The 25,339-nt window shown below is 27.1% G+C and overlaps 2 protein-coding genes across 3 annotated transcripts in view; one reads left to right on the top strand and one right to left on the bottom strand.

Annotated features, from left to right (window-relative positions):
* LOC127285907 (uncharacterized) overlaps positions 1–25,339 on the bottom strand; it is a 192,068-nt gene that overhangs the window by 118,400 nt on the left and 48,329 nt on the right. Inside the window, exon 1 of one of the 2 annotated variants that reach the window (XM_051312113.1) lies at positions 2,182–2,237. The exons of the other annotated variant lie outside the window; for it this stretch is intronic. Within the exon in view, the coding sequence (XP_051168070.1) occupies positions 2,182–2,186 (5 nt within the window). The 5' untranslated portion in view covers positions 2,187–2,237. Of the gene's footprint in view, positions 1–2,181; positions 2,238–25,339 lie in introns of those variants that run through there. 2 annotated transcript variants of the gene reach the window in all.
* On the top strand, positions 2,928–15,050 carry LOC127285934 (uncharacterized). Its single transcript, XM_051312162.1, has 3 exons — positions 2,928–3,195; positions 6,276–6,435; positions 14,826–15,050. Exons 1-3 carry the CDS (start codon positions 3,070–3,072, stop codon positions 14,978–14,980), a joined length of 441 nt encoding a protein of 146 aa, XP_051168119.1. The 5' UTR covers positions 2,928–3,069; the 3' UTR covers positions 14,981–15,050.

Raw genomic sequence — 25,339 nt, 5'->3', positions numbered from 1 at the left:
TAAAAATATTCTCTCTCTCTCCTTTGTTGTATTTTTCATCAGATTCACATAAAATTCACGGTTAATGAATTCGTTGAATGATTTTTTTAAAATTTACAGTGTGTATAACGATACGATATATTTGTACGCATGTGAAATTTTTCAAACTCGCCCCTTATATTCACCCAAAAAAACGATAAGAAGAAAAAGAAATCTTATATAGGAAAAAATGTTCTACAAAAGATATGTCTATAACGATCGTTATCGTTATCCTGACAGAATTTCCAAGGTAAAAATTCCATATTCTGAAGTTATTTTTCGCTTTATGAAAAAGGTGCCAAAGAGAGTTACATTGAGCCGTTAGGGATGCCGCAGGGCATCAACTTCTGGGCTCCTTTATTCCTTTGAGTATATATAACCAACGAGAGAGTTACGGGACGCTCAGATGCCATCTAAAACATGGAATGCACAGCTAAGACAAAAACGACGAGTGCCCTGAGGTGCTTTTATATATATATGTATGTACTACTCGACACAACTGGACGTGTATACTAACACGGGTGTAGTTTTATTCAAGTAGATATAGTGGACGCGAGACTTCATTTACGTAGAATTTTTTTTTCTTTTTTATTCTTGAATTTAGAGAGAGAAAGAAACAATCTCTTTAAACTAAAATTTATCTGTGATTTCAGTATATTCAAATTAGAAATTAATAAAATATATAATAATTTTGCGGAACTTGTTCAGTAATTACCAGATGTACTTCCTTAATATTTGTACTACACTGGTTTTACTAATTTTACAATACTGGTTCAATAATATTTCAGCACTGCTTTAGTAGTTTGCACTACGATGTAAGTAATTTTCCAGAACTTGTTCCGTAATATTTACCTATTTTTTCGTTAAATTTCCGATAATGGTCTACACACAAAGAACAAATACTGAAACCGTTAACATCTTAAAATCAAAATACCTGAAAACTAGCGTAATTTTTATCTTAAAACTAGATTAAATCAATTTTGGGACTGAAAATCATTCACTAAAGGCTGAATTTCAGTAAAAATGGTTCTAATGTTAACGGTTTTTAGTCAAAAGTGAACTGAAAGTAAATATTATTTTTTAGTGTGTAATTGTGACTCTCCATAACTGGTTAATTAATTTAGCTGTACCTTGTTAGTTCAGCAATTTTCCGGAACTAGTTCCTTAAATTTCCGCTACTACTTTAGTAAAAATACTTTAGCAGGAATTACTAAACCATTAGTATAACTGGTTCAGTAATTGCTGTAAGTGCTTTAGTAGTACAGTACAAGTTCGGTATTTTTTCGGAACTGGTTTATTAAAGACCCGGTAGTAGCCTAACCATGATCTACTACTGCTTTAGTAATTACTTAAAACGGCTTTAGAAGTAGTACAGTACACAGTAATTTTGCGGAACTAGTTTATTAAATCGAAGGTACTTACCTAGTAATTTTCCATTACTGGCACAGTAATTGCCTGAAAACTGGTTTAATAATAGAACAGTACTAGTTTAGTAATTTTTCGGAACAGTTGATTAAACTTCTACTAATAATTGTCCACTACTGGTCCAATAATTGACAAAAACTGGTTTAGTAGTAGTACAGTACTTGTTCCGTAAGTTAATAGTTCTGTAAGGTACTTCTTTAGTAAAAAATACTAGTTCATAAAAGTTTACGCTATTTCTTTACAAATTTTTCGTTACTCTTTCAATATTTACTTAGTATTGGTTCAATAAATTTTTTCGATTCTGATTCAGGAATTGCATGTTATTGTTACATTAGTTCCTCAATACCAGTTCATTAATTTTCTACTATTAGTTCAATAAATTTTTTATACTTGTTTAAAATTTCTTCAATAATGGTTTAATTTTTTTTCCTGAACCGGTTCCGTAATTAGATAGCACTGATTTAAAAAGTACTGACTACGAAAAATGTGTAGGAAAATATATTTTCGAAAAAAAATCTAATAGATTCTCATTATGATATATGAGAATGTAAAAAATTTCGGAAGTTTAAAAAGTAAATTATAAGCACTGCTATATTGGAGCAAGAAACTATGTATTAACGAGTAATTGTTGGATACAACAAAGTTTCATAACATGAGGGTATCTTTCGACCTTCTATAACCACAAAACACTGAAAGTTATCTCATTTTAGATATAAATAGTTTATATTATGTACTCACTGCATATTCCTCTGGTTTCTGTGTTGTAAACTTGTAAATTATGTAAAAAAAACTCACCTGTAACAGATTAAAAAAACAATTTATTATTATATATTTTTCGAAATTCATTAATATTTTTGTTGTTTCTGATGATAAAATATGAGAAAATACTAGGTACACCTACTCTCTAAATTTCAATAAATTTGTTATTCACTAATTAGTGACAATTTGTACTAATTTTTAATAATCACTAAAACTTTTAAAAAAATTACATTAATATTTTAGCAAAAATTAGTGGAAATATCTACTATAATATTTGAATTAGTGAACAATTCCTCACTAATTCAAATTTAGAGAGTACTAATGTCATAAAAGTAAGTGTTTTATTTCTTCTCAATAGTTGGTATTTCTAAGAATGAAACAAAGTTGCATTTTCTTTTTTTGTTACAATTATAAGAACCTATTATGGGGGACAAAGTGCATTTCTAAAGTAGTTGTCTAAAGGTACGTGGCCATTGGAAGGAAGGTTTTAATACCTGGAGTTCTGGACGAAAAAGCTGCTATCAAGCATAAGATAGTCAACGAACGTGCTCGAGTTGAACTCCTCGTTTGTCCAACCGGCTCTTACCTCATTCGTATTCCTTGCAGAAAGGCAAGTTACAACGATAGGGGGACGACAAATCGGAGAAGAGAAAAAGGGAGGGAGAGAGAGAGAGAGATCAAGAAAGTGAAAGAGAAAGAGAGAGAATATAAGGTACCACTATAGATAAGTCGTATCTCAAGAGCAGACCTTCGCGGACACTATTAAAAAGCCCCCAACGTACCTGCGGACGATCACACGATCGTACTCATCCGGATCCTTAACTCTATTTATCCTCCTGAATTCAAGACACTCTTTTACTGTCAAACATGATTCTCAATCTGTTAAAAGTTCTCTTTTTATTTATCGCATTCAGTGCTGCCGAGGAAACTGAAAAACGAGGTTTAATCCACGTTGATCTTACGGATAAGGACATCATCTCACCTTCAGAATTGGTAAATTTTTGCACTTTTATTCTCTCTCTCTCTTTCTTTTTTCTCTTTTGGTATAATTGTCTTTTAACTTTCAAATGAAAAGATCCAATTTTAACAAAACTAAACAAAAAAAATAGTTATCAAACTTTTTCAGTTTTAGATTTTCTTAAGGGTAGATAACTGAAATTTTGTTAAGGGTAGGTCAAAGTCGATGCAATTTTTACATAGATCTTTAATGGGAAAATCGCATCGACTTTGACTTGCCCTTAGGGAGAGGGATCAGTAAAATTTTAAATCAAAATTTATGCTCTTTACTCTCTAAATCTGAATTTGTAAAAATGTTTACTAATTTAAATTAGTGACTCACTTTTTGCTTTAGAATTAGTTAAATTTTACTAATTGTTAGTAAAATTTAACTAATTCTAAAGCAAAAAGTAAGTTACTAATTCAGATTTAGAGAGTACAGAAGTGTCAAATTATTTACCGACAATATTGAGTATTTAAAATTAAAATATTAAAATTTTTTTAATATTATTGTACTTTAAATTTTTTTAAATATAACTCGAAATTATTGAAAAATTAAAATTTGATTTTTCCTTGTAATTTTTATTATTTTTAACTGACAATTTTTTTTTACTCTTTTTTCATGAAACTATCAATCATATGGAATTTAAAAAATTCGTCATTAGCGACGTAAACTTTTAACCCCAATTCGACATGTACTTTTTTTTATAGATTAAATAACTTTTAAACTATTAAACATGCCATTCAACAATTTAGTAATACAGAATCTATAAAGAATTTAAACTATCTTTTACGATATTTTAAAATATATTTTAAATATTTTAAAAAAAAGTCGAAGTATATATTAAAAATTGATTCAAAATTTGTTTTTCAAATTTTTAAAGTTAAAATTAATCTAAATTTCAAAATTAATACTGCGATGTCAAAGCACATTAAATTTACTATAAAATCCACATCTATATTTTCCTCGATTTAATGTACTTTTTAAATAAAATTGTAATATTTAAAAGTAATATGGAAAAACAAACAAAAATCGGGGTTGAACGCTTTACGTAGAATTCTCCTTATAAGACTTCAAAAATTTCTTCAATTACGTAATAATAAACAATAATTAATTACTGATGATAATAAATTATTTATTATTATTCAGTTGTAAAGTGATATATAACCACTTGCAAAGATATTTAAAAAAATAAAATTTTAAACTTTATTATGTAATAAGATGTATAGAATTCTATAAGCTTTTCAATGGAATTTCTTGTAAACCTCTATCTTCTAATTATTTTTTTCTCAATTGAGTTATTATATGGTTTTACTTAGTTTAAAACTCTATTTTTCTTTTTAATTGAATTATCGTGGTTCAAAGACAGGTATGTACCTGAAAGAAACTTTTAATGGTTTCTGCCGCTATATATTTACTTTTAACTTATTCTTTTTCTAATTTTTTAATGATGAATTTTTAAATTTATAACAAAGCTTTTCATAAAGTTAAAAAAAAAACAGTTTATTTTGTATTAAAATGAAATTTTGAAAATTTAGAACAAAAAATTTTAAGGTAAGAGAACATTTTAACGACGATAAAAAAGAGTATCATTAAATGTAAATTTTGCGTATAATTGTAATTATATCATTAAAATCTTTTGTGAGTTTTGTTTCCTTTTTTGTATAATGCAGTACAATAGGCGATAGAAAAAGTGATTTAAATAAAAAAAAAATTTTTTAAATTATTAAAAATTTTTAGAAAAGAAGGATTAGAAAATATTTTTTAGAAAAAGTGAACACCTACCATTTTTACATAGTAAAGTCAGTGAGCTAACAAAAAATTGAGTTATCATTTAAATGAATAAATCAAAAAGTTAGATTAAACATTGGGGTTTATAATATTGACCATCGTTTTGTTTGAAACTTATTATATAGTAATTTCCCAGTTTTTGTTATATTTATGTACATATGAATTTTAGGGATCCTTATCTGCTTATAGTATATATATATATAGGGAAAGATTCCAATTTTTTTTCCATTTGTATTCAGACACTAAACTTGGTTTAAAATTAGTATTCACCAAGCACATCATGACTAAGGATAAAATAGAATTCATCCTCGGAAAGTGAGTTTCATTGCAGTCAAACTTATAATATATATATATGTATTATATACGAAAGACTTCATTGACTTGTGCAAGAAGGTTTAATTAAAATTCTGCGTATACCAGAAGACATGTCATATATTGCTTTTGCAAGTAGACTTTTAATTTTAATTAATTCACCCCCACGAGTTATTATAAGCTGTCAAAGTATATCTATACAAAAAAGATGAGATTATTTCATCTATACTAAATAGTTGTATTTCGATTATCATATTAAGAAATTATTATCTAGATTCTTTTATCTTATTGTAGATATAATATTATCTAGATTATCTTATTTTTTATATAATATTATCTAGATTATTTTATCTTGTTGTATTTATTAAGACCAAGATTATCTTATTTTGTTGTAGATAATATTAACTAGATTATCTTATCTTGTTCTAGATAATATTGTCTAAATTATCATATCCTGCCATAGATTATATATTATTATCTTGATAAGATGACCATAAAACAACTATTCAATCCAGATAAAATAATATTATCTAGATTTGATTATCTAGATACTATTTTCTAGATTATCTTATCCAGATAATATAATCTTCTTTATAGCATAGTTAAATAATTTTATCTTGATTATTTTATCCAAATAATAATGTAATTATCTTGAAATATTATTATCGTATTTTATTGAGATAATATTATCTTGTCTGAATAACTTTCGGATGATTGAAACGATAAAAAAAATGAAATGAAAATTGATGTATAATTTAATTCAAATTTAGTTAAGTTACAGCAAAAAACAAAAAAAAAAAAAAAAAAAAAAAACTAATAAAGCACGTAAGTTATTTGAGGAAAAAAATGGTAAATTTTGCATTTTTATCGTTTGGGGAAAATATTTGAAAAAATTTCGCAATAATAAAATTTATTTCCCTAAGATGAAAGTGCCTGAAGCAATGTTTTTTGTTGCATTTTTCTACTTTTTTAGCCAAGGGTGGCCGGTTCAGATGAACGAGAAACAGGATTCATCGGTGATTTGATTATCGGATTGAGGCGTGCAGACGAAACTGTTTTTCGTCGTACGGTCCAAGTATCCAATCCAACCAAACGAGTTTACAGAAGTACAATATCACTGAATGTTAACAATGGTATGTTGTTTTCATTTTTCTCAAATTTTTTATAATGATTTAAAAAAAAGTTTTCTTTAAGAAAAAATAATTTTTTTGAATTTTTTAAAAAATATTTTTATAGGGTAAGTGTACCAATTACGGCTAGTGTATCAATTACGGCGCGTTGATAAAAAATAACTATTATTACTATTATTACATTTAATATAAGTTATAACTGTTGCAAAATAATAAAAAAAAATTCTTTTAATCTTTTTTTGATACAATTACTTATAAAGATGCACATTTAAACAATTATTATTAATTTAATTATTTGAGATCAAATTTTTTCCGTCGCCGTAATTGAAACATTTTTAAGATTTCCATTGGCTTCAATTACGGCGGGCAAAGTATCTTCAAAATACACGTAATTTTGGTCACCGAAACTGATACAAACGCGCCATAATAGAAATTTACGATATTAGTTTTAATTTTAGTTTAATGAGTCTTCAATTGACTTTATGCAATAGAAACGTCGAATTTTTTATTTCAAAGGTATTTTGACTGAAATCGCGCCGTAATTAGTACATTTGTCCTAGTTTAACCATAATTTTGACATTTTTCTTTATAATACACGAAGTAAAAAACACTTCTGAGTAAATTTGACTCCCCAAGTGCGAATTGCCAGGACTGCCAATACGGTCCAATATTGGGCCAGTAATGTCAGCCGTATTTCGGCTAACATTACTGGGCCAATATTGGAGTTTAAATTCGTCCCATTACTGTGCCTTTACTGGTGCCGATGTTCTTTTTTTTTATTTGACGAGACTGGCCCAAATCTTGGCTCAATAATGGCGCATTAACGACCCAAGTAAGGAGCCAATAATGGCAAATTAAAATTACCGGTAACGAGACGTGTCTCGTCCGATTACTGGGCCAACATTGGCACTGATGCTCACTATTTCTAATTTGCTGATACTGGCCGGAGTTTTGGCCCAATAATGGCACATTAACGGGCCAAATAATGAACCAGTAATGGCAAATTGACATCGCTAATAACGAGACGAATCTCGGCCCATTACTGGGATAATATTGGCACCGATAATAAATTATTATAGAATTTATAATGGCAAAATAAGAATTGCCAATATCGCGACGTGTCTCGGCCGATCACTGGCTAAGCATTGGCACCGATCCTTAATTATTCAAGGATTTATAATGGCAAATTAGCATTGCCAAAATCGCGACGTGTCTCGGCCGATCACTGGCTCAGCATTGGCACCGATCCTTAATTATTCAAGGATTTATAATGGCAAATTAGCATTGCCAAAATCGCGACGTGTCTCGGCCGATCACTGGCTAAGCATTGGCACCGATCCTTAATTATTCAAGGATTTATAATGGCAAATTAGCATTGCCAATATCGCTACGTGTCTCGGCCGATCACTGGCTCAACATTGGCACTGATGCTCACTATTTCTAATTTGCTGTGACTAGCCGGAGTTTTTGGCCCAATAATGGTACATTAACGGGCCAAATAATGAACCAATAATGGCAAATTAACATCGCTAATAACGAGGCAAATCTCGGCCCATTACTGGGATAATATTGGCACCGATAATTAATTATTTTAGAATTTATAATGGCAAATAAGCATTGCCAATATCGCGACGTGTCTCGGCCGAATACTGGCTCAGCATTGGCACTGATTTTCTACTATTCAAGGGTCGATGTATATAATGGCGAATTATAATTGCCAGTAGTGCGACGTAGTTCGGGCCAATAATGGCAAAAAAAATCTGCCAAGTGTTTATCGTTGTTTACGAGTGCTACAAGACATGCGCATGTGTTTACGTAACCTGAAACTGTAACACATAACCTAAAACTGTTGTTTGCCGAGTAATTTACTTTTTATAAGTAATTAATATATACCAAAAAAATGACCAGTTACAAGTCAGTGAAGTATCGGGCCTTAAAACGATTACTCAAGAAAGATAGCAGTGATGAATTCGAGCCGCCAGATAAATTGATGAACTTGTCTCTAAGTGGATCGACTTCGGATTTTGTCAGTTCGGAGTCAGCATGTTCAACAATGGACAATAATTTAATTCCACAATATGAGTAAGTTATATTATATACAATATAAAAATAATTATTTTTATCTTATGAATTTTACAATTATATATGTGTATCTTACAATAAGAAATAATTTTTTCCAGATCGGATCGAAATATGGGAAAAGTGTGTTTGTCAGAGAATCTCCCTTTGCCAGAAAAATCAGATTCACCACCTGTTCCATCTGCAGTTGATGTTGATAATTTTGTGTTGCCCATTGTAGCTTCTCAGAGGTAAATGTTTAATAAATTTATAATATAATTTAATTTCTTGAGATTATTCTTAAAAAAGTCAATTGAAAAATTATTTTGTCTATTTTTTCTTTTTTTTCCTTTAAATAACTCAAATATATTAACTTTAAAAAAATTCAGTTTATTAATTAAAAATGGTCAATTTTAATCAATTTTAGTGACGATTCTCTGTCAGTTTACGATTCTGACGAGATGAAGGAGGCAGAAAAAAACTTTGCAGAAAATTGCAAATTGGACCAAAATGGCCAAAATGACGCAGAAGAACCTGAAACATTGCGTTAACTTTAATAAGCTCATTGTAAGCTCCTTATTGTACCTTCAAAAAGATAAAAAAAATAAAACGTATTTTACTTAATTTTTTCGTATTTTTATTATTTTAATTAACTATTAAAAATTAATAATTTATTTCATTGAAAATAATTGAGCCGATATTGTCCCATTATTAGTCGCCAAGATCGAGCCATTAATGTCTGCCGAGATTTGGCTGCCGAATGTCGGCCGACACTCAAAAACTAACATTCGACCAAGAATCGGCACCAATATTAGGTCAATAATGGCAGCCGATTGTCGGCCGCCGACGTCCAGCCGTGGTAAACATCCAAGAGTCGGCCCAGTTATCGGCCCAGTCTTGCTGCCAACACTCGGCGCCATCGTTGCCAATACTGGGCCGATATTGGGCCGTGTTGATTTTCGCACTTGGGTCAATATATATAAACTTTTTTTTATAAAAAATAATTTTTCCGAAACGTCAAATTTTATGAAGTCGTCACATATATATATATGTATATATGCAAAAAATAATTTTCACCAATCAACACTTTCTTTTTTTTTTTATAAAATTCCTTAACACAAGAAAGAAACTTGAACCATAAGATGAAAGATATTTTAATGGATCATAAAAAGACATCGCAATGATTTTATTCATAAAATTTCTTTTTATCATATTACATATTATGACGGATATTTAAGTAAATGTGTCATGAAAATGTTATTTGCGAATAATGTTGAAAAAATTATTAAGAAAATATTCCTATATCAAAATTTTCATGATAAAAATTGTCGAAATTTGTCAAAAAAAAAAAAAAAAATTGACATTTTTAAAAAAAAACTTACTAGCTATTTTGGATTATATTCGAGGTAATTGAATTATTAACAGAAAATAAATTTTCTTTCTTTTCTCTAAAAATTTTACTGTAAAGTGATAACCTTATAAGTATAGATATTCTGAAATCCAATAAAGTACGTTTCAAGCTTTTTCCAATATTTTTCATGGTTGTATAGAGAACTCGTAAAGGAGCTTCACCTTCGTTTCTTTTTCTTGATGCTTGTACCAAGGGGTTTTTTTTTATGAATACGATCTTGTTTGTTTGTTCATTAATAAAAATACCTATTTATTTTCTCGACATATTGTTCGATTCTATATATCTATTTCTTTCTTCATTTTTCTTTTTTTTCTGCTTAACATATATATGATTATTAGACAGAAAAAATTTTATTCTAATTTTACGAATATGCGTCTTGGCTCTTATATATTTGAAGAATATTTTTTATGCATTTTTATTCTTAAAGTGTAGAAATAAAATATTCTTAAAGTAAAAAATAATTTTTAAATGAAAATTTTTTTTTGAGGAAGTAAAAAAATAATCTTAATTTAATATCTTACTTTAGTTATATGAGAGAATAAAAATTATTAAGTGGATGGAACGACAAAATTTCAACTCAACGAAATGAATTGTTGTTTAGAGGGTATTAAATTTCTTCTTGAAAATATATAGTATTTAAAAATATAATATAATTTAAAAAAATTAAGAAAAAAAAGTTAATTTTTAAAATATAACTCGAATCTATGGAAAAATTAAAATTCTATTAAAATTCATCTTCTTCTTTTGTCAAATTTTTTATACGCTTTTTTCGTGATTTTGAATATTTTATTTCTGAGTTTTTTTTCAATTTTTTTATGGACATTGTAAATAGCAATTTAATATTTTGCAAAGTGTATGTGTCTCTGTGTGTGTCGAACACGAAAATGTCCAGTTTACTTTATGAAAAATATGTTGAAATTGAAAATTTGTTTTATAACGTTTAATATTTATATTTAATTCATGAAAATGCTATTGACAAATTTTGCAAACTCTCATATTTATACTTATTTATTGATATAGAAAAAAAAATTAATTTGCATTACGATAACAGCATTTCTGTAATTAGTTCCATAATAATAGGAAAGTTTACATTTCAATTGAGAGAGATTTTGAATAATCACCATATATATATTTATACGCTAATTTCGCAAACTATTCGTACGTTTATTATTATTATTATTATTATTGCTATTATTATTAAACTATCACTAAAGATTCAATAAATCACATGCTAAACTATAGTCGTAAATACAGATGGCATTAATCAAAGTTTAATTTCCGAATAATTCCGATAATTCATGAAACTGAAATTCTTGATATATTCATATTGATTCACGGAGAAAAAACGAATTTTCAGAAGTAGTACTAAACACCAGATATTTTTAAGGCGAATAAATAAATGATTTTTAGAATTCTGTATTACAATTTAAATATTCAGCACTAGGTATTTGTATCGAGTCCTAAAACTCTACGAATGCGAATCCAGGATGAAATTTGATCAAGTATTCTAAAACTGTTTGGGATTCAGTCCAAAAGTTTTCTACTTGTAAATATAAAACTTTAGGACTCTTCCTCATTACTAGGACTGAATTGAGAATTTTCAAATTTTATTTTTCTCCGTGAATTATTGAAGTTATATTATATTTTACTACTCTTTAAATCTGAATTAGTAGTTTTCTACCAATAAAAGAATGCGTATTCGTTATGAAACTGAAGTTACCAACGTTGATTCAACGAAAAAATAAAATTTAAGGATTCTAATTCCCATCAATGAAATTTGATTATTTTCAACCCTCTAAAACCTGAAATAAAAAAAAACAATCTTTATCGTTGTTTTGTCCCGGATTTTCCGAAAATTTCGAAATTTCAAGTAATTTTGATATATTTCCTCGACTCGGAAGCAAGTTTTCTCGTTTGATAATTATTTGTTTTAATGCTAGAAGCCTTTTAAAAAACAGAACAATTGCTTCCAAATCGGGGAAAACAGTGATTTTGATTTTTTTCTCATAAAATTTCTGAAAATCCCGAAATTTCAAAAAAATTTCTATTTCCCCGACTTGGAAGCAAATTTTCTTTTTTCTAAAAAGCTTCTAGCATTGAAATAAATAATTATCAAACAAGAAATATTGCTTCCGAAGCGAGGAAATAGCAATTTACTTGAAATTTCGAGATTTTCGGAAAATCCGTGACAAAAAAATCAAAATCACTGCTTTCGCCGACTTGGAAGCAATTTTTCTGTTTTTTAAAAGGCTTCTAGCATTGAAATAAATATTTATTAAACGAGAAAAATTACTTCCGAAGCGAGGAAATAGTAATTTTCTTGAAATTTCGGGATTTTCGGAAAATCCGGGACAAAACAATGATAAATATTGCTTTTTTTTATTTCAGGTTTTAGAGGGTTGAAAATAATCAAATTTCATTGATGGGAATTAGAATCCTTAAATTCTATTTTTTCGTTGAATCAACATTGATAACTTCAGTTTCATTATTCATTTACCAATTGATCTAGTAACAGTTTTGACTAATTTTTAGTAAAAAACTACTAATTGCTAGTAGGAAACTACTAATATTCATTAGTAAGTCGTATTTTTTCCTTTTTCAAATTAGTAAGCCGATTTACTCTCTATGAATTAGGAGTTTTTTACTGAAAATTAGTCAAAACTGTTACTAATTCAATTGGTAAACGAATACGCTCTCTTTCATTAGTAGAAAACTACACGGAGAGAAAAATCTGCCTTTTATAGTATAGAAAGGTTTACATTTAATGCACAGAAATTTTCTATGCTATATAGACATGAAATTTGAGTAATTATAGTACAATCGTATGTCTTTTTAGCATGAAACTTGTCTATGCTAATAAAGTTTGTCATATAGCCTCTTATTACATACTTATTATACTTTTAATCCAACGGCGCCATGCGAAGATCGCACATAACATCATCCTACTATGTTTGCATAAGTTCTATGCTTTTTCGGGGATAGACTCTTGCAACTGGCGATTAGGGCAGTTCCAATTAAGTAAAGGTGGGCGTGGCCTAATCGCCAGTTGCAAGAGTCTATCCCCGAAAAAGCATAGAACTTATGCAAACATAGTAGGATGATGTTATGTGCGATCTTCGCATGGCGTTGTTGCTATTAAACTACATGTTTTGTACTATAGAAGCATATATACTATGCTTTTTTAGTACGGACAAATACTATACTAAAAATTCTCAAATCTTTGCTCTATTAGTATGAAAAGTTTACAGAAAAATAGCAGCAATCTATTTCATACTATAAAAGGCAGATTTTTCTCTCCGTGTACTAATTCAGATTTAGAAAGTACCGTCAATTATGGTACAAAAATTGCAATTTTTTCTTTTATGCCCTTATTGGGTTAACTCCCGTGTTAATATTTTTAGAGAAATAAGTCAAATTTAAAAATTTTTTATTTTTTTAATACGCCATGAAATTATATTTTTTTTGAGAAACTTTTTTTTTTACTGTTTTGGGCCCAAAAACAATTCTTCTACTAAATTGCGAACACAGTTTTCCTAAAAGTATCAAATTGAGACCAAAAATTGTATCAAATCTTTGCAACGTTTTGATGCACATAAGTTATATCAAAAAGAGATTGTTTTGTCTATCATTTTTAGAAATGATACACGAAACGGTCTCATTTTTTTATGCAAAAAATTTAATCAATTTATATCAATCATGGCCGAATTGAATCGACTCAAAATTAAACGAATTTTTTTCAGATATTTTGGTAATAGTACAATTGCGGAGACCATTTCACTATTTAATTTGAAAATGAAAATAACAGAAAATCAAAGACAAAATGTGCAATTCGATAATTAAAAAGTGACAGCTTATAAACATAACCTAAAATGCATGAGAAAACATTTGTCGATAAAATCAATATAGCCGAGCTTTTTAGAAGGTAGATGGCAGTTTTGATTTTTATAAAAACGATTCAGAAAAAATTTAAAGAAAGAAAATAGATGAGTGCTGCCACCTACCTTCTAAAAAGCTCGGCTATATTGATTTTATCGACAAATTTTTTCTCATGCATTTTAGGTTATGTTTATAAGCTGTCACTTTTTAATTATCGAATTGCACATTGTCTTTGATTTTCTGTTATTTTCATTTTCAAATTAAATAGTGAAATGGTCTCCGCAATTGTACTATTACCAAAATATCTGAAAAAAATTCCTTTAATTTTGAGTCGATTCAATTCGGCCATGATTCATATAAATTGATTAAATTTTTTGCATCAAAAAATGAGACCGTTTCGTGTATCATTAATTTCTAAAAATGATACATATCTCTTTTTGATATAACTTATGTGCATCAAAACGTTGCAATAGAAAAAGATACAACCAAGTTTACTGTGAAGGAGTTAAAAAAAATCCTCGAAAAACACAGATTTTTAAAAATCCAGAATTAAACATTTTTTGGCATTTATAAAAAAAAATATAAAGAAAATATAAATATCATTTTTTTCTGTAAAGAACGAGAAAAAAATATATTTATCCAAATTTAAAAGGTCATAGGTAAATTTAATATAAAATTGCCCATGTACTAAGAATCTCGACTAAGAATATATTCTTATTTTAAGAGTAAGAATATTTTTTTAGATATGAAATTTTAATGGAGTGAAAAAAAAAATTTTTTATCTCGCGAGCACAGTAAATTTGTATTGTTTTTTATCATTGTTGTTGTAAAAAAAAAGTTTGCGGCATATTTGATTGTTTTCGTATATATGCGCTTAAATCTCAGTGAATCAAGAACTTTTGGGAAGTGATGAATATTTGATTGAAAACGATACACACATGAGTAAATACGTGGGCAATATGTTTGAATTGCTTTGTGTATACACAATGTGCAAATATGATATATATTCTGTATGTATATATAAATTTGTTTGTATGTATTAATGCAGGGATTATACACCATTTGAGTGTATTCAATGAAAGGGGCAGCTATGCTGTGGTCTGCGACGAACCGTATACTCTCGGAAATTCCAGAAGCAGCTTTAACGTCCGAGTGCCACCCAATACTGAGTCCTCGCTCACGCTAATCGTCGCCGCTCACTAGGACAATATTCACTGAACAATATACATATATATATATATACTTATCATTCAGAGAAAAATTTTGTTTCAAACAACCAAATTTTCGTTGATTCAACTAAATAAATGCATTTCTATACAATTAAACAAAAGTTTGATTGATTCATAACTAAATACTTTTATTTCAATGAACCAAATGATTTATTGCATTTGACATCTTAATCAAAACAAAAAGTTTGTTCTTTACAATTTAAAAAATTTCTTTGATTCATATAAATTATTTTATCATCGAGCGTATTTGGTTCATATAAATACATTTTTTGGTTAAGTTAATTATTTATTTTGCTCGAATGTCATAATGTAATATTTAATATACATTTTTAAATTAATTTATAACAAATTATAAATTACAAAATAAGTTGGAACAAAATTATGAAATAAAATTTGGCGATTTAAGAGATCGAGTTTTAAGCGTGTACGCAACTGATCAGAAAGACTGCGCGCTGTCCTTCTGCGTCGATTACACACGCATGCGTATACGCATTTATTGGAAATAACCAAATAATTTTAGTTAAATGAAACAAATTTTTTCATTGTTTGAACCAAATTATTTTTAAGTAAAAAATACGTTTAATCAGACAGTGCTTTGGTTAAATGGAACAAACAACTTTAAATAAAAATTTTGTTTCTGTTAATTAAATGAATTTTATGCATTTATTGGAATGAATCAAATTTTTATCTCAGTTAACTAAACTTATTAATTGTGTGAAACAAAATAGGGTAATTAAACTATTTGGTTAAGTCAAATTAATATTTTCTCTGAGTGTATAATATGGAAACAGACACACACACGCTTCGATTTTCAATTTCTTTCATCGTATAATTCTTATTGTATTTTATAATCAATACTACTTCTTTTCTCACTTCATTTTATATCTCATGATCTATCATAAATAGCATTTCATTTTACACTATTCTGTTCGATTATAAAAATACCGTATCTACATTTCAATCCTCTTAATACTAAACGAAAACTTTTAATTGAAGAGGAAGTATTTTTTTCTTCTTTTATACATTATATATAATATTTCTTACTGTCACAATAAATAAATGTCATTTATTTAAATCCTCTGAATCGAAGAGGAAAACGTTGAAGTAATCTCCTTTTGATATTCTTTCTTTTAAAAAAACCAATTAAATATTCTACATTGAATTTTTTTTATTTTCAATAAAAAGAGAAATTCTCAGAATAAAAATTTGTCCTCTCAATATTAAGATCAATTTTTTATATTAATAATAAATCACAGAAAATAAACAATATTTTTGCTCACAAATATAAATTTTTTAAAAACATAATAATTTTTAAAATACAAATTCAATTTTTATATTCAACTTATATTCTGATATAAAAAGTTAAAATGAGAACACACACAAGTAGTTATTTTAATTTTGTTTACAGAATGTCCCTTCAAAATATATATATACCTACTTGAGAATATGAAAAATTTAATATGTACATGAGAAATAAAGTGTCTTTAAGAAAAAACAAAGAATTTAAATAAAAATCTTTTAAGTATACAGTTTTCTTTGAATTTCAACAAAAACTCTCATCTTTGTTATATCCGACAATTTTATTTTCATCAGTATTAAAAATTTTTTTTTCACATAAAAAACATTTTAAAAATAAGTGTCAAAATGAATTAAATTCTTCTTTTTTTTGTATATAAAATGCTTTCCGCATTCATTTTTCGAAATCCATTTAGTTTCCACTGTTCATACTCGATAATCCAATTTGACGATTGTTTACATTTTGACCTTTTACTATGTTAAAATTTTTTACCATTATAAATTGAACATTTTATTGATGTATGGTTTTTAGAGTTTATTATTCTATCTTTATTCTGCCATAACAAAAATACTCGACAAATTAAAAAGAAAAAAAAATGTAATTCAATAAAATATTGATATATTAATATTAAATACACGTTAAAATGTAGCTTAAAATATTATTCACAATAAATAAAAATGCACATAAAAGTATAAAACTTTTTATTTGTAATAAATAAAAAAATTATTTTCGTGTTTTATTCTTTAATTCGTGTTAATAAAAAAAGTAAAATTTTATTAACAGGTTAAGTAACCGCAAATTGTCATAAAGAATAAATTTTTATAAATAATTTTTTTAAATACATTTTTTTCAGTCTGACTTTTTACGTTGATGACATTTTAAAAAAAAATCGGATTCAAAAAACGAATTTAAAGTTTAAAATTCAAGTATAATTTTAGAAATCTGAAGTTAATTGAAATTAGAAAATTTTTTAATTAATAATCAGAAAGCAAAGTTCAATTTTCAAAATTAATTGCATTTTAACTTTTAAATTTGTTTACCTCCCTGAAGTTGGCTTCGACGCTAAGCGCCGAAAATTGTTTTTCTCAAAATCAAAAATATCAAAACATTTTTTAAAAAGGTTTTTGGTCCACACAATGCCTTGAGAAGTATTTTTCAAGATATTATTTGAATTAAAAAATTAAAAAAAAAATAATTTGAAATTTTTGATTCTGCGAAAAACAATTTTCGGCGCTGAGCGTCGAAGCCAACTTCAGGGAGGTATTTGTTTTTTGTACCAGATTTTAAAAATACGAAAAAATATATAAACAGTATCTCGGTCCTTAACACTTAGGTGAAATTTGCGAAATTCACAATGTTTATGATCAACGACTGAAAAAAAAGAATAATTTTCATTAAAAAAATAATAATTAATTTTTTGCTGATCACTTTTTTAAAATTATTAATAAAGGAACATTGCGCAAAGAAATGTTTAGATGAAAAATTATAATTGGAGGTGAAAAATAAAAATATTAGTTTTCATATTCAGCGGAAATTTTCAAAATCACAACATTATGGTAAATTTTTTTCATATTTCTATAATGAAGAGTGTTAAATTTTGACATTTTCACAAGGTAAGTTTAAAAATTAATTTTCACCTAATATTTTGATTATATTTATACAATAAAATCAATTAGTAAAAATGAATTAGACTATTTTGAAAAATTATAAAAAATTTACATTACCTATATATCTAAATTATTTCTATGATTTTTAAATTAATTTTTATACAGCTGTCAAATTAACCATTCTTACGTTCAACTTATATTTAAAATTCAAATTCCGAGGTAAATGTATAAAATTTTATTAAATAATTGTCGAAAAGAAGTTGTAATTATGAGATATTAAAATGTTTTATTTTTTTTTATGTTTTGTTTAAAGTAATTTTTAAAGCTATAAAAATCCTATATTTTTGGTTACATAAGTATATAAAAAGTCACTATGGCAATATGTATAACCTTATTTTTGAACTGCAATATTTTCATGTTGATAGATTGTAAATATTTATTTTGCATCATATTTTGACGTCGATTTGAAAATATTGATATTAAAAAACAATAAGGATGAATGAAAGTCTAGTATATTCGCGAACAAAAAAATTTTAGATTATTAAACTTTTTTTTGACATTTTAGAGTAATTTTTTTTTTTTTTAATTAAATTTAATAAATAATCTAGTTATCGTGTTCCACTTATCCGAAACGTAAAAATTTTTGAAACACTTGGAGGTTATTGTTTGATTACACAGTGGAATATTAAAAATTGGATTAAGATTTGACTATGATGGGATGAAAGTACATACTACCCCAGCAGAGTAAAATCCCCAAAGGGTTTTGAAAAGTTAGCGGCCGTTTGGTTTTTATTGCAATTTTAAGTTTTGATAATTCAGCGTTTTTTTTTGAAAAATCGCTCTAATCAGTGTTTGGCCAGTAAATCGTGCATTTTTGACAATAGCTTCTTACTTCCTTGAGTAAAATTGTAGTTTTTATTTTAATAAACAAATTTCATAACAAACTATATGCTTAAAAAATCACTTTCAGTTAATGTTTTGGAGCAAATTATTCGATTTTTCTAAGCCTTTTATTAACTAAGTATATACCGCTAAATATTTCATGTTTTGATCTTCGAAAGCATTGAAAGGGGTACAATGTGAAGTGTATATAAAAATGAGAAGCAAGGGGCAAAAAGATAGTATTGCCAAAGAAACCTTTATGTTAAAATAATATTTTACTTCTAATTTTACAACATAATTAGTTAGCCAATTTCAGTTTTTTCAACAAGTATCAAAAAAGTTTTTACCTGTCACAAAATAAGTGTTGTGTTATTCGTTTCATGTTTATATTTCATACTATTGACAAACTAATATTACTGCTTTTTTTTATTTTACTAAACTGACAAAGTAATACCTACTGCTTATTTATGTTCTATCTATTTATTTATTTATCATATATAACAAGATATTTTCATATTGTTTTTATTTCATTTCCCATCATAGTCAAGTCTTAACCCAAAAAAATTTTTCTAAAATTGTTCCACTGTTTTATCAAACACATAAATACATAAAAAATTTTATTAAAATTACTTCGGAAAATAGTAATTAAAACTTCAATTTTTTTCATTCAAGTAATTAAATCAAACTATATTATACCATAATATCATAAGGGGCCATACTTAAATTACGTAACGCTTTTTTTTGGAAATTTGAACCACCTCCCCCATGTAACACAATTTTGTATATACATTTGCGCCATTTTTTGCTGTATGTAACAAATAGCTTGACCCCCCCCCCGCAGAAATGACAAAATAATAATTTAAACATACTCTTAAAAAATAAAAATTCCTTAAAATTTTAAGATCCAAATTGGCCGAAAATCGCAGATATTGTACATCATAACAACATTAAATAATTAAAATTAGCAAATCGCATTTTTCTTAAATTATTAAGGGAAAAATTTGTCCGATAACCAGTGCACTTATATATACGAAAATATTTTATACTTTATAGCTAAAAATTATTGATAATTAACCAGGAATTTTTTTTAATTACCCTGTAAGAGTAATAATTTTAAAACAATGTTGTACCTATTTTGAAAAATTAGAAAAATAATGTTAAGTTATAAATAGATATAGTTTAACGGAAAATTATGGAAAAATAAATTTTTTTTTTGTTTTCGTGGGAGAATTTAGACGAATAAGTTTATCACCGTGAATAACAATATATTCTTTGTATATATGAAGAATTTTTAAAATGATAATATAACTTTTGCATTTGAAGGCGAATAGAAAAGTTGGTGAAAAGAATGCATTTTAAAGTAAATAAAAATGCGAGGTCGAGAGAGGAGGTATTGCTGAAGTTTGTAGATAAGGAATAATTTTTTCATTTACATCCATTTTGAAGCAAAGTTCTTTAGCCTTTTAGGTATATTTTTTTTTCTTTTTTTTTTTTAGAAGAAAGATGAGTTCAAGAGACAAGAGAAGGTAGACAATGGGTGTGTATACTTTACTAGACTGTAACGAACTTCACTATTATACTATATATATATATATATATACATTCTCAAAATGAACATGACTGAACTTTATGGTACATGATATTATACATTCATTCACACACAGAGAAAGAGAGACATCATAAACTTTTTATTTATCTTCTCACAAACTTAACAGGTTAATCACACTGGACAATATAAGTTTGTCCTCAATTTTCTATCTTTAAAGATCTTTTTCTTTCAAAAATTAGAATTATTTTACAAAACAATATACATAACTGTACACTGAGAAAAAAAATTTAGTGTTTGCAACAAAATTGTTTGGTTAGGCGATTTTGGTTCTTGTAACCAAATTTTGGTTGGCTGAAACGAGTTATCTCAACCAAACATTTGGTTAGGCCAACCAAATTATTTGGTTGAACATTTTTAAATTCCAACCAAAATTTGGTTACGACAACAAAATAATTTGGTTAACACAACAATATAGTTTGGTCTAAGAAACAAAATGATCGTTTGTTGTCCTAACCAAAATTTGGTTGCGACAACCAAATAATTTGATTCGCTCTCAGCTTATAGCTTAAGAAAACTGTTAGTTTAAATCTCTCACAAGGATGGGTAGTTCAGTGTTCAGAACTCCCTACCTTCAGTTTTAAAACAGGTTCGATCCCAGGCGGAGATGATATTTTTCAAAGTCCACAAATATTTCAATTGGATAAATATAAATTCAATGTTAAATTGATAATAAATAAATAATGAAATAAATAAAAAAGATAAAAAGAAAAGAAATAAGGTAGAATAAAATTTTTAATTTTACAAAAAAACTACTGTTTGTTTGATCAACCTAACATTTTTGTTGACCTAACAAAAAAAATTTGGTTGAGCTAACCAAATATTTTTGTTATTCCAACAAAAAACACTCAACCAAATTTTTTGGTTGACTCAAACAAATACAAGTTTGGTTGCTTAAATACCAACAAAATGTTTTTGTTGGCCCAACCAAATTTTGGTTGCTCTGACTAAACATTTTTCTCAGTGTAGCATATTTTTTGTAGCAAAAAAATTCATTTTTTGTTTAATTAGTTTATAATTTTTGATATTATGTTAATCCATAAATACCCATAAAATGAAAAGTTATCAATGAAAAAAACAAAAAAAAACTTAAAAAGTTGTGGTTAGAATTTTTTTTTCTATTTTTTATATCACAATTTGGCAAAAGATTATAGAATTAGGCACAAGATTTGTTTTTTTAAATCTCTTTAATTTTATACGTTTAAAAAGGGTTTTTCAATATTTTTGACCAGAATTTTGAGATATTAAAAAAATTATAATAATTTGTATAAAAAAATATGTTTTCTTGTAAATCGTTGATCGTAAACCTTGTGAACTTCACCAACGTTAATAAAAATGATTTAAAAAATGATTGTAAAGTTTTAAGTAAACAAATTACATATTTATGTTTCTCTTTACTTTTCTATAAAAATTTTAAGATTTCATATCTATTTTCTATCGTAGAATGACGAGTTTATAAAATAAAATATAAATAAACTTGAAAAGTGGAAAATATTAATGAAATTCTAGAAGATATAAATTTTCAAGTTTCTTAAACATTCTATAGATAATGTTGAAAATTTGAAAAGCTTTCAAACGGATTCAAGAGGACACTTTTGCTATCAATGAGAAAGAGAGAGAAAGAGGAAGAACAAAGTTTCAAATGCTGGACCTCTCGTCGCGTCATAGGGCTCAAAAGTTTAAAAGTGGAAAGTTTTTACTCAATACTATGCAAAGTTCATTCGAGAGGAATTAATGAATCGTCTATTAAACATATTTGAACTTTATAAGAAAAGTAGTTGTGTTTTAATGATCTTTGTCGCAAATTTCAATTTTGAGATTCAAAGTTCCGAGAGCAACCAACGATGAAAGGGATTTTGCTTTAACGTTTAAATAAATAAAATAAGACATGGATTGCTTCTACAATTATATCATAACTATAAAAATACTTTAAAAACATTAATGGTGTTTTAAAAGTATTTCACAATAAATAAAAATTTCAAAAAAAACGAAGGAATTTGTATAAACAAAAAATGAATAATTGATGAATTATTTTTTTGTTATTTATTCGCGCTTCTCTTTGAAAGATGTTAAATGTATATATATATACATATACATATACGAAAGAGTGTGGGTGAGAAAATGCGCACATATCACGATGACATCGCACGAAGGCAAATCTCTTTCCGATATTTGCTAGAGAGGAAATTAAATTTTAGCCAACATATAAGTGGCTCGAGTACCAAATCGACAGTTGCTGCTTCGCTTTCTCGCTTTTCCCGAGAGTTGCATTCAAATTTTCTCCTGTTATTTATGTCTCTATTTTTTCCACCTATTGTATGTCGCGACATCGCACGCAAAAACACATTTTATTGAGTGAGAGAAAATTTATTGTAAATACAATATTATATTTATCTCTAAAATTATATGTATAAAATAATTCCAAAATTATAGAAAAACAAAATAGACTCATTTTTGTGTGTTATGAACATTATTTTGAGTTCGCGATGTAGAAATTGTAGTTAATATGGAATTTTTTCGAATTTATAAAATATTTTAAATATTAATTCCAATAGTAATATTAAATAATATAAATAATTGATATTAATAATATTAATACACCTCTATACAGAAAAAACCTAAACTTAAAATGAGTTCAAACTCAATTTAAAGTGCAATAAAATTGAGTCAGTGCTAAACGACATAGAACGTATGCACTTAGAGAAAAAGTTAATTTGATTTAACCAAACAGTTTAATTAACCTATTTTGTTTGGCACAATTAAAAAGTTTAGTTAGTTGAAATATAAATTTCGTTTATTACAATAAATACATAAAATTCATTTAATTAAGAGAAACAAAATTTTTATTTAAAGTTGTTTGTTCCATTTAACCAAATTGTTTTTGTTTATTGTTTAGTTAAAAATAATTTGTTTCATTTAACTAAAATTATTTGGTTAACTCCAATAAATGCATATACGCATGCACGTGAAATCGACGCAGAAGCACAGCGCAATCTTTCCGTTTTTTCCGCAAGTTCGTTTCTTTGGTTCAAATTTGAGCTTTCCGTTCTACGAGTTGGGCTTTTAAAAAAATTCGGCATAAAGTTTTTTAAAGAGTGTTCTCTTTTAGAATCTATAAGAAAATTTCAATTTGGACTATATGATAAAAAGTTATAATTGTTTAAACAAAAAAACACGGTTTTTTGAGTGTTTTTTTTATATTTAAAATTAGATTTTCTAATCAAAATCGCGTCCAAAATGTTGGGACTATCAGATAGGCATGATGACAAAAAATAAATTTTTTAATTCAAAATAGCCGCCAAAATTTTCAAATTTGTAAAAATAACATAAAAAAATGTTACCCTGATTTTTTTAACTTAAATGTTTCAGTTCAGTAAAATAATACTATAAAATGAAAAAAAAATTGTTATTCGGTATTATTTAACAATATTATAAACAATTTCTTTAAATAAATTACAAATTATGTCCCAAAGTGGTAGAAGAAATCTTTTTTTCCATCAATTTGATTTCTATTTCCGTATTAAATTCGCTATTTTGAAATTAGAAAAACTGACATCAAATTCAAAATCAAATTTTTTGGTCGCAACGCACCTTTTTTTTGATGTGATCACATAGAGTACTTATAACATAATAAAATATACATATATTCGGAAAGGAAACTGTCTTAGCATAAATTCACCCTCATAACTTAAGAGAATGTGAGATCATCTTGATCCAAACATCTTATATCTATATATATATATAAAATATAACTCTAGTTGTAATCCACATTCATGCGTGTGTACACATAATAACCATATATATGTGAACTCGAAACTCCGACCCTAATGGTATAGAGCATGTTGGATTGGCGGTTGATTCGGTTTCAACTTGAATTCGACATATTATCAAGAAACTTTAGACTTGATGGAATACACTTGATCTCTAAATCTATACTCGACATAGTTCCAATTAATTTCATTTCTATTACCTATAGTTAAATATAATTATTAATTATTATCAATTATGATTTCAACTTTGTTAATATGTCCTTATAACTTGGGAAGGGTGAGATTAATTATATAAGGATCAATAATAAAGTTATTGACCCAATTGAGAATTACCAATAAAGACGATTGGCTCATTAGTTATTAGTGGTTCAATGATGCGGTTATAGCAACCATTATTATCAATGTGATTAAGTTTTCAAATATATTATAAGTTTTTTAAATTTTTGTGAATTTTGAAAGAATTTATTGTTATTTTATTAAATATTTATATCGTTTTGTATAATTTTTCTTCTCCTACGATTTATAAATTTAATTCTGCCTAAATGCAAACTATCTAAAGGTAATTAAAATTTTTTTTTTGCTATACGTTTCAATTCCAGGTACTGGTGCATTTACCATATTTGAAATCGTGAAAATAAGATTTAAAGAAAGAAAATGTAATTAAGAACATTAACGAGTCCCTCGTGAATTGAATGTAGGTCTTTCGATTCAAGGGCCAATAACGAATCTGGCAAGAATTCAAAAAGATCAATCATTGTAATAATAGTTAATGCGAATTGGCAGCAGTCGAGCGAGAAATTTCCCACGACGATACATTTTGACAATATATATATATATATAAGATAGAGAAGAGTATAACGTGTCGTTTAACTGGTGGCACAATTGCAATATTTATGCCATCGGTATATATATATGTATATATCTCGGAAAGGAGGTAAAGATAACCGTGTTACGAGTCAATCTCTCACCAATCCTCCTTCCTCACTGGATTTGCCTCAAGAATAGGCAAACGCCTCAAGGGTATCGATCATAAATGAAACTTGCTTCTCGAGGATGAATGATTACTTCCCTTTACTCGACTCGACATTATATATATATATATTCATGTATCTATGTATATAATGTGCTTAAATTTGCAAACGATGCCATACAATCTGCCACGTGGGCAATA

This window comes from Leptopilina boulardi, unplaced genomic scaffold (assembly GCF_019393585.1).
Source record: "Leptopilina boulardi isolate dan_hultmark-lab unplaced genomic scaffold, ZJU_Lbou_2.1 LbouV2_342, whole genome shotgun sequence".
Classification (NCBI taxonomy): domain Eukaryota; kingdom Metazoa; phylum Arthropoda; class Insecta; order Hymenoptera; family Figitidae; genus Leptopilina; species Leptopilina boulardi.
This window is presented reverse-complemented; position numbering and strand designations above follow the sequence as displayed.